At 58.2% G+C, this 10349-nt stretch overlaps 1 protein-coding gene across 1 annotated transcript; it reads right to left on the bottom strand.

Annotated features, from left to right (window-relative positions):
- Positions 1–2604: 2604 nt before the first annotated feature.
- Positions 2605–4262, bottom strand: CCDC185 (coiled-coil domain containing 185). Its single transcript, XM_058700353.1, is given in 2 exon segments — positions 2605–3048; positions 3050–4262. Coding segments are annotated over 2 exon segments (1587 nt in total). The 5' UTR covers positions 4202–4262; the 3' UTR covers positions 2605–2613.
- Positions 4263–10349: the final 6087 nt, after the last annotated feature.

Below are 10349 nucleotides of genomic sequence, written 5' to 3'. Positions count from 1 at the left end.
GTAAAATTTTTCAGCCATTGTTTCCTTGAGAACCTGTTCAGCTCTGTCTGCATTGTCCTCTTCCTGGCGTGAATGCTGGGTCTTTTGTCCCACGTGTCTGGGAGGCTCTGTTACTTTTTTTTTTTTTTTTCCTCAGAAAATTTTCCGTGTCTCAGTTTGGGTAACTTTTACTGTTCTGTCTTACATTTCAGCGAAGCGAAGCTCTGTCCCCTCCATTCTGCTGCGGAGCCCATCACCGAGCTTTTTGTTTTTGTTATTGTGTTTTCCAGTTGTGAACTTCCCATTTGGTGATTCTTTTTTTTTTTTTTTTTTGTTAAGATTTTTTTTAAGTTTCTTTATTTTTGAGAGGCAGAGAGAGACAGAGCATGAGCGGGGGAGGGGCAGAGAGAGGGGGAGACCCAGAATCCGAAGCGGGCTCCAGGCTCCGAGCCGTCAGCACAGAGCCTGACATGGGGCTCGAACCCACGAACCGCGAGATCATGCCCTGAGCCGAAGTTGGACGCTCACCCGACTGAGCCACCCAGTCATTGGGTGATTCTTTATGTTTTATTTCTTGGCAGAGATTCTCAATTCTTTCCCACTTATTTCAAGTGCGTTCATAATTGCTTGTGGAAGCAAATTTATTGTGTCTGCGTTGGAATCTTCAGCTCCTTCTCCCATTTATCATCTGTGTTGTCTTTTTCATTCAGTCTGAGATATTCTCGGTTCTTGGTGGGACGAGTGATTTTCAGTGGAAGCCTGGTCATTTTGAATTTCCTAAGACTGGATTTTATTGAAACCTCCTGTTTTTCTGCCTTCCTCTCTCACTGCTCCAGAAGGAGGGAGGTTGAGGCCTCGTTCCTGCCTGGTGGAGGTGGGAGTGCCCCCTCCCTGGAGGCCACACGGATACTCCCTGGTTGCTGGATGGTGACAAAACTCCTCACTGTCCCCGAGGCTCTGTCTTTCACCACCCGGCAGGAAGAGGAAGGGGCATTTGGTTACTGCACGGTGGTCGTGGTGATGGTGGTGATGGGGGCCTCTGGGCACTATGCCAAACAGCTTACGATGACTCATTAGTCACGCCTCACAAGTGTATGAGTGATAACCCTGTTTTTCGGAGGGGCAGAGAGAGGCTCGGGAAGGCAACTTGCTCAAAGCCGTCAGGCGCTAGGTTCGTGGGAGGTCTGAACACCTCACACACCATTCCAGAATGCTGGCGGTGCACGTGGCATTTGGCTGGAGCAGCGGATTCGTCGGAGGGACCAGACAAAGTCGGAGATTGAGGCAAGATGTAGCAGTCCTTCCGTCTTTCAGCAAAGGGGTGAGCACCTGAGTGGCCCTCGTCGGGGGAACCCAAGGCAGGTGAGGACACGAGACGGGGGCAGGGTCGAGTTCCTGCTGCGTAAGGTGACAGTGTGACCCTCCCAACAAAATCCCTTCCTGGGTTACCTTTTGTGTCATTTCCAAAATACTAATGAGACAACCGGGTTTACTGTCTTTCTTTTCTAAAGACAAATGTAATGTTACATTGGGGGCTTTTAAAGAAAAACCTTTAGAACTTTTTGATAGAAGGCTTGGGATGTGATGGGTTGAATTCTACTCAGCTTGTGGCTCCTTCATTTAACAATGTCATGTTCCCGAATCACGCTTGGTCATTCATTCAGAGTCATTCAGGTCAACGAGACACAGTGTGTACAGACAGACGGCGTCACCCAGGAGAGACAGGGGACAGAGAGAGGGGAAAGAAAGATTCCAATCGAATTTTGCTCCAAAACGCTGGATGGGACTGGCCAGAGAGGGGGAGTGTGCAAAGAATCAGACCAGAAGATGCTTGGATAGCATGGCTGTGGCAAAGCAGTCAGGCAGCGGTCCTGAGGGACTTATAGACACATCCTGTCAACACAGAGGGAAAGCAGAAGGGTTCACAATCCGGTGGGGAGCTATAGAGAGCCGTTTGCCCAAAACATGCCACAGAACACGAGTTCCACGGAGTGATCTAAGGGAAAAAGGGTCCCATGGTTCGTGTGGAAGGCCTGGTTAGAGAACTGGAGTTCTTTGCTGCAGGCCTTGTCAGAGCCTTTAAAACGTTCAGGTGCGTTATAAACACCCCAGAGGGGAGGTAGTATGCAGGGTTCCGGAAACCACTGGTTTACAGAAATCCCCCCACTGAGCCGTTCACAGACTTTTTTCCTTTCTCGGAGATTTCTTGTGACCACTGTAACCTCACACTTTACCTTACACGGATTATTTCGTCATCCCTCCAAACATCTCTTTGCGGTTGGGGTTATAATTTGCAAGTTCCGGGACAGGAAAAGCCTTACGACCCAGAACTGAACCCCCGGCTGCGGATTTTTCTCTACTTTCTCAACAATGTGCCTGATGCGCGCTTTGAAGACGACTGGAGCGCTCAATGACTATTTTCTATTTAACCCTGAATTTACCAAGGCAAGCAATTTTCTGAGCCCCCCGCCTTCCACCCAACCCTCTCAACTACCCCCAGTGAATCACAGAACTCGTTCACGAGAGGACACGGCAGTATTTTATATACTTTCTCGAATCAACGCTCAGTTCTAATCAGAGTGCCACGCACCACAGCACCCCCCCCCCGACCTCCCCCCTCCCGCGCGCCCGCCCTCAGCAGCCCTGCGGCCCCGCCTCCTCCCGCGCCCGCCGGTCCAGGAGGCTGCCGGCCAGCGCGCGCGCCTGGTCCCCCCGGGAGGCCCTGGAGAGCTTCTCGAATTCCTCCAACGTGGCGTCCTGCTCCCGGGAGATGTGCTCCCTCCTCTGCTGCTTCCTCCGGATGGCCTCCTTGATGCCCTCGATGTGGCACTTGCCCTCCTTCTCGGCTTTCAGCTTCAGAATGTGCTGGTTCTCCCCCCGCAGGACGCCGAGCTCGTCCCCGCCGCCCCCGGCCCGCCGCGCCCTGCGCTCGGCCAGCTCGGTCAGCAGCCCCTTGTGCGCCGGCACCTGCTCCCCGGCCTCCGCGCGCCGCCGCCGCACCTGCTGCAGAGGCTCCCGGGGCCGCTGCGCCCCGGGCCCCAGCTCCCTCCCCAGGCCCGGCTGCGCCCCCCGGGCACCGCTGGGCGCCCTGCTCCTGGGACAGCTTCCTCAGCAGCTCTTCGGCCTTGGCCTGGCAGTCCAGGAGCACCTTCCGGGCCTGGTAGTTGACCAGGGAGCTGAGGTTGGTCTCCCGGACCGGCTCCTGGGTGTCCGTGGGGTGCAGGCCCTGCCGGGGACCCGCCCGCTCGGGCCTCTCGGGCTCCGGCGCGCGCAGCTCACGGCTCTGCCGGGGGGTCGCCGGCGCGAGCTTCGGGGCGCGCTCCGGGTCGTCGTCCGGCCTCGCGGGGCCGTGGCGCCGTCGGACGCGCCGCTCCTGCTGCCGCCACTGCTCGCGGCTCTCGTGCAGAAGCCGCTCGCGCTCCCGCTCCAGGGTCCGCTGCACCTTCTGGTCCGAGAGCCTCAGCTCCTCCCAGGCGGCGGCCGCCTGCTGCTGCAGCTCCCGCATCCTCTGGGCCTTCCGGAGCCGGGTCAGGACCAGGGCCACGATCTTCTGGCCCCTGGAGGTCGTGAGCGCCTCCTCCAACTCGGTCCTGAGGAGCTGGGCGCGCGGGCTCGGCCGCTCCTCACGCGACGCTGACGCTTGGGACCGCTGGCGGGCCGCGGACTCCCCGGGGTCACTGCCTTCCCGCAGGTGAGCGCACGCGCAAGCCGCCGGCGCCCCGCACTCCTGGGACCGCCCCGAAGGCCTCTGGGACAGAGCCGAGGACAGGGACCGGCGACCCGCTCCTCCGCACGGCGGCACTGCCCACTGGTCTCCGTTCTGCGCCCTGTGCGCCCCGAAGGTCCCGCCCGGGGGGCTGGACGCTCCCTCGGGGCAAGGTGGGGGCGAGCCTCCCTGGGCTGGAGGGCAGTGCCGGGGCCCTGGGGGCTGCCGTCGCCAGGCCGGGCCTTGCGCGCCGGCCCCCGGCTCGCCCCAGGCGTCCTCCAGGCGCCGTCCGTGGGGCCGGGGCCTCCTGGCGCCGTCTGGGGGCCCAGTGGCCACGTCGGTCAGGCTGCGGCTCTCTCGGGGCGAGTCCGGGCACCTGCGCCTTCGAGGCCGCGCGGTGGGCGCGCAGCGCGCATGTGGCGAGGGTGTCCCGGCCTCGCTCCCCGAGCCCGGGGTGGTGGCCCACGAGCCCGGGTCCAGGAGGGAGCTCGGGCAAAAGCGGCCTAAGCCCTCCATACTCGCGCCCGTGACCGGCCCCGCGGCGCTGCGGGGGGCCCCTGAGGGGGGGGGGGGCCTGCCCCGGCTCCGCGCCTGTGACGCCCTGGCCACTTCACAATGCTCCCTGGCCAGGCCTTCGCACAGCCCCACCGCCTGGGGCCGCAGGTATCAGGGGGCCCAGAAGCTGAGGGTGCACGGGGAGCCCCGGGGGTCTCAGGCGAGGACTGAACTCGCGTGTGTACACCTTCACGTGGCGGGATTTTAACGGAACCGGGAGAGGGCGTCACCCCAGCATGGAACGCGGAGGGCTGGCCGGGTTGCCGGTGTGCGCTCACGCCTCCCCCCCCCCTCCCCCCACGCTTTGCCGGTTAAGTTAGCAAACCCAAGTCTGTTTTGTTTACTTTTTTTTTTTTCCACTTTAGAACAGAAAAAGACTAGTCTATTTTTTTCCCTAGTACAGCAATTACTGCTTTTGTCAAAACGTGAATGTTGTGCGCACACTTCTGAAACAGCATCAGGTCGTTTCTTCCTTGTGGAGGCAGCTGGGGCTGCGGGGGAGTCGCTGGATCTGGTCCTGCAGAGCTGAGTCTGAATCCTCCCCTCCCCCACCCTACCGCGTGGTCTCGGGAAGTTCTGGAAACGTGGAGGAGGGGCCTGACGTCATCTGGGCGGCAGGACCCCTGCGGGTCAAGGGCTTAGCGTGTGATAAATGTTATCTTGACGTCCTGCTAGGCCTCAGTTAAAAGTTGTAAGACTTCACCTGTGGGTTTACGGAAAGTTTCGGCAGATTCCTAGCCCAAGAAGAGAATGGAATAACGGAATTAGTACCATTCTGAAGCGGGCCCCGTCATGTTTGTCCTGTGCTCTGCATCTGACAACGTCCCCTCCTTTCTCCGGGTGCAGTGAGGACACAGCTCTGGGCAATATTCTCAAATACGGTCTCTCCTTGAAGAGAGATGAGGATTCCCGCCCCACCCCCCACCCCAGCTGCTGCACCCACGTCTCTGAATGTCACAGGCAGGGCCAGTAACGCTGGTAACACTTCCTTGAGACGAGGCTGCAGCCTGGCCCTGAGAACTCATTTCCCCACGGGGAACGTGGTCAATGGCAGGGTGTTCAGAGCCACTTTTTTCCCATGATGCCATGCTGCCCCCAGGAAATGCATTTTCAGTTGAGGCCTGTGCTGTGGACCTCCCGTCCCCCACCAACACCCACTGTGTTGGTATTTGGAGGCGGGCCTTGGGAGGGAATTAGGGGTAGAGGAGGTCACGGGGGCCCCATGATGGCATCGGTGTCCCTGTAGGCAGAGGAAGAGACAGCAGTTTCCTCTGTGCCCTGTGAGGACACAGCAGAAGGCGGCCGTCTGTAAGGCGGGAGGCGGGTCCTCACCAGAACTGAACTGGCTGGCGCCTGGATCTTGGCTTCCCGGCCTCCACACCTGTGACTGGAATATTCCTCAGGCTTCCTGGCCCGTGGTGTTTGGGTGTAGCAGCCTGAGCTGCCCAAGATGAGATGCTTTTAAGAAAATGAGGACTGCGCGTCCGCCAGAGGGTCATGGTGGCCACGTCCTTGAGGCCGTGGGGTGGCAGTCTTGACCAGAGTGATCTGCCCTCCCCGGGGCCGTCCTGCCGGGCTGGGGGCTCACGTGCTGTCATTTTAGCACATCTGCAGCTGAGGATAAGATTTTTATTGGTGCTACTGATACCGTCATTAGAGATCACGCTGTGACTGATTTTTACTAAGAGGTGACTTCTTAAAAAATTAAGTTAGATTTGAAATGGAATAATTTGAGTTAGGAAGTTTTTAGGCACGGACTGAGCGGTGCTGATACCCGAGTGTCCCACGTCTCTGTTAACTTCTTTGTCACACATCCTGCGCGCCTGAACATGGCTCGGGCCGGTGCCAGGCCGCTTCCGGTCATGGCAGAGCGGTGTCGTGGGGCACGACACAGCCACCCAAGGGCCAGGAGACCTGCCGCCAGCCAGCGCTGCAGCCCGTGGAGTCCCCTCAAGTGGTCATGTCCCGCCCCCCCCCCCGAGTTTTCTGTTTCTTCGGCCCTGCAGGAGATAATCTGTGGATTTCTTTCGGCCCCAGATGTAACCGGAAAAGGGAGTTCAAGCTTGGACACACTGCAGCCTTCATTCTGTAGAGCAGACTCGAGCTAACCCATGAAAGGCGCCTACCGTGGTGCCCGGCCTGTGCTTGCAGCCTCGTAAGCATCGGCCGCTAGACGCATCACGACCATCGGGCCAAGGGCAGTGGGAGCGGAGCTGCGTGGGGCTGGGTTGAAAGACCGGGTTTGGAACAGAGCCACGCAAAGAACCCAGGGACTCCAACTCCCGCCCGGGGCTCTTGCCTCCCCGACGGCTCCCAGAATTCCTTGCGGAGCTGGGAACAGTTCATTCACCTCCAACGATGACTGAATGCGGGACACGGTCCCCAGTTTACCGTGGCACAAATATCCACGGACGGTCTAGGCCAGGACGAGGAAGGCCATCCGGGTTGTTGTAAGGAGGGCTTCGTGCAGGGTGACGTCGGCACTACCCCCACGTGGGGGCAACCAGGATCCCTGCGGACTGGGATGGGGGGATGGGTGTGGTGGGAGTTCCCACCGGGCAGAAGCCACGTGGCCGGGGGGGGGGGGGGGAGCCGCAGAGACACCGGCACACAGGGGTCGAGTGCATATATGTTGTGCGGTGGGGGGGCCTGATGGGTGGGTCCCCCAGCGGTGCAGGCTGGGCCCGGGGTTCCGGAGGCCTCCCACCAGGATTCCCCAGGGCCCTGGCAGGGGTGGGGCTGGAGGGCTTCGGGCAGCTCTGAGGTCCCTGCCCCTCTGTCCCCAGTACGGCTCATGCTTAACCTGTTTTATATCCTGGGGCTCTTGGTAACACCTCACCGAAGAGAATTGGGGTTCTGCTTGTTAAAAAGGGTTGAAATCCACCGTGTAGACAATAGTGAGTCCATTCACATCTTGAAACAGAAAGAGGGGATCTGATGGGTCTGTATTTTAAAGCTCACCCTTGGAGACGGGCCATAGGGGGCTGACTGGTCAGGAATCCAGGCGAGCCTTGGCGGTGGCCAGGGCACGGGAGGGGCAGGTCAGAGGTCGAGACCGGGACCTGAGGGTGGGTCCTGCCTGCAGAAGCCTGGTCGGGTGTGGACGGAGGTGACCTTGGGAACAGCAGTGGTGGAAATGAGTCGCCGGATCTGTGATAGCATGGCGGCCCCACAGCATGGAACAGCCAGCCGAGTGCCTGGAAGAGACTGCACGGAGCCGGGCAGAGAGTCCTTCCCTCCGAGGGCTCCGGACCGGCGGAGGGCGGGTCCCCCTGAGCCTGGGCAGGGGCCGGCTCCTCCACACGGATGGAAGGGATGTTTGGCAAGTGCTGAGTGACCAGGCAATCATTCCCTTGATAAACTGCAAACAATCGGCCTCCTTTTCAGTTGGCAGAAAAATCCTCAAAGCATTTCCCTGGAGGCCCCAGGATTTGGGCCTTCTGCCAAAGACCTGGGCCTCCTTTGTTTCGTTTGTCGGAATCTTGGCAACTATGGCAGACTGACCCCCTCGTTCAAATCCGTCTGTGAGATGGGGTGTGCCCTGTGCCCTTGGCAGAAGGTTCTGGAGACTTCTTGCTGCTTGTCCCGGAGCTGGTTCATGGGTGGCTCGTCTGCTAAGTGTAGAACACGCGTGGTTGCAAAAACACGCGTGGGAGAGTGTAATATCTCAACACTTGTATCTTGGTATTTCAAACACAATGGACTAAAGGAAATATCAAAATTAATTTCACACGTGGCTTGTGATCACACGGGATCTCCTAGTAAATTTAAAGTTACATGTATATGTAATGTCAATTATGGCAGATTTCTGTGGATTACTTTGAAATCAGCTGTTCTAAGGAGGTGACAATTGGGGCGAAAGTTTCTTCTCCGTGGCCGGATGACAGGGTCAAGTATTAATTTTCAAAATCCAGCTGTGGAGTCCAATCTCACAGGAACTCGGTCCTTCCTGCCCACCCCAATTTTCCTCACCTCACCCAGGAAAACAGACGCCCCAAAGTAGTAGGGTCAGCAGATACAGCAGGGGCCACTCTGGACATGCGTGTGGGAGACACGGACGCAGGAAAAACGCCAGGCCCACAGAGCGGTAGAGAAAGAAAAAGCCTTGCGTGAACTCCCAGGGCAGTAACAGAAAACTTACGCTAATGCAGAACCAGGGATGAAAATTGTAGCCTGTAAACTTCTTCAGAAAAAGAAAAAAGTGGGCTAAGAGCCTGGAACTATGACAGTTACGTTTCCGTGGAAACCATCATTTACCCACGATGCACACTTTCCACACGTGTGCTGCCGTGTGTAAGGGCATCATCGCTCCGCGTGCTGCGGGCACAGACCCTTTCCCGGCAGCGGCGAGGGGCGCAGCCCGGCCTCTCCTGGGGCACAGAGAGGGTGTCCCCGGCCCGGCCACCAGCCCAGCCTCCGCGTGGCGGCCCCGCGGCCTCGGCCGGAGAAAGTCACGTGTGGACGAGGGGGAGGAGAGGGTTCTAGAGAGTCACGTTTTTCGGCGTGTTGGGATCTGATGAACCTGAGTGCAATCAGAGGCAGATGGCAATCAGCCAGTTCTCGTGAGGAAGGAGGGGTCACGCGTACTTTCAGGGCAGACGGTGACCCCACGGTGGGTCAGGGGGACACACCAACAGTGACAGACGCACACGATGGCACAATTCCGTTATTTATTTTGAAACCTTATGACAAGGAGTTCGTAATGCTAGACACAGGAAGAGGCTTTTGCAGTAGAAACTGGGGGAGGGGGGAGAGGCTGCACGTCATGACTTACCCGACTTGGGGTCACTTCTTCATCCTCAACGTAACAGACATTCCGCCGAACGTTTTCTGGAAAGAACGTGCTTTGTCAAAACTTAAAAGCGTGGGTTTTTAAAAGTCTGCCCTTCCCCCTGGCTTGTTAAAACGGAGCCTGGGGTTTTTAACTTCAAAGGAAATGTGTTCTTCAGAAGCTCTGCGAGAGGGAGGGCAGCTGGGCAGCGGGGTCTGGGCGTCCAGTGGGCACCTCTCGTGATCTCCTGTGGCCCCGTCAGGGCGCTCCTTGCTGGCTCGGGTGCACCGCAGGGCTACACGCGTGGCCCCGTGAGTATTTGATCAACAAAGTCCTCTGCCAGGAAGCTCCTAGAGAGAACGGACCGTCCCCAGAGTATCTCCAGCATCTGCTTTGGCCGCGCGCGTTGTGCTTCCGTGAAAAGACACACTCCTTCGTTCATCGAGCACTTTTTAACCTTTTTAATGTTTTATTATTTATTTTAGAGAGAGAGACAGAGTGCGAGCACCAGCAGGGGAGAGGAAAAGAGAGAGAGGGAGGCACAGAATCTGAAGCAGGCTCCGTGCTGTCAGCCCAGAGCCCGACGTGGGGCTCGAACCCCTGAACCGCGAGATCGTGACCTGAGCTGAAGTCGGACGTGTGACCGACTGAGCCCATCGGGCACCCCGAGCCACAGAGCATTATTAACCCTGTCCTTGGCATACGGTGGATGTAGAGATTAAGACCCGGTCCCTGCTCTTTGTCAACTTAGACATACCTGGTGGACAGTGGCAGTCGCCAGAAGAAAGATCCTAAAATCCCAGGGGACTTTCAGGTGAAGGAAACCCTTCTGGGCCGGAGGGCTGGGTGGGGGGATGACCGACCGTAAGCCCCGGAGGACGGCATCGCGGTCCCGTTCCTTGCCGCACGTCCAGTGCCTACCGCGGCGTCTCGCACGTAGTGGGACTGAGTACGTGTCTGCCGAGGAGAGACTGTGGGGTTCGGCTCTCAGCTGCGAGCTCAGTGCGTGCTGGCTGAGCGTCGAGGTGGCGATTGCACGGAATGTTAGGTGTTTGCTTCCTGAAGGAGACGCAGGTGCCGAGCTGACAGCGCTTTCAAAGGCAAGGGCCTTCGCGAAACCAAGGAAGAAACGCCAGGTGGTAGGAGATGGGACACAAGGGGAAGGTCGGAAAACAGCATTTAAAAAAAAAAAAATTTTTTTTTAATGTTTATTTATTTTTGAGACAGAGAGAGACAGAGCATGAACAGGGGAAGGTCAGAGAGAGAGGGAGACACAGAATCCGAAGCAGGCTCCAGGCTCCGAGCTGTCAGCACAGAGCCCGACGCGGGGCTCGAACT

Source organism: Neofelis nebulosa, chromosome 15, assembly GCF_028018385.1.
Source record: "Neofelis nebulosa isolate mNeoNeb1 chromosome 15, mNeoNeb1.pri, whole genome shotgun sequence".
NCBI classification, from domain to species: domain Eukaryota; kingdom Metazoa; phylum Chordata; class Mammalia; order Carnivora; family Felidae; genus Neofelis; species Neofelis nebulosa.
The sequence above is the reverse complement of the archived record's forward strand: the minus strand, read 5'-3'. Positions and strand labels throughout refer to the sequence as shown.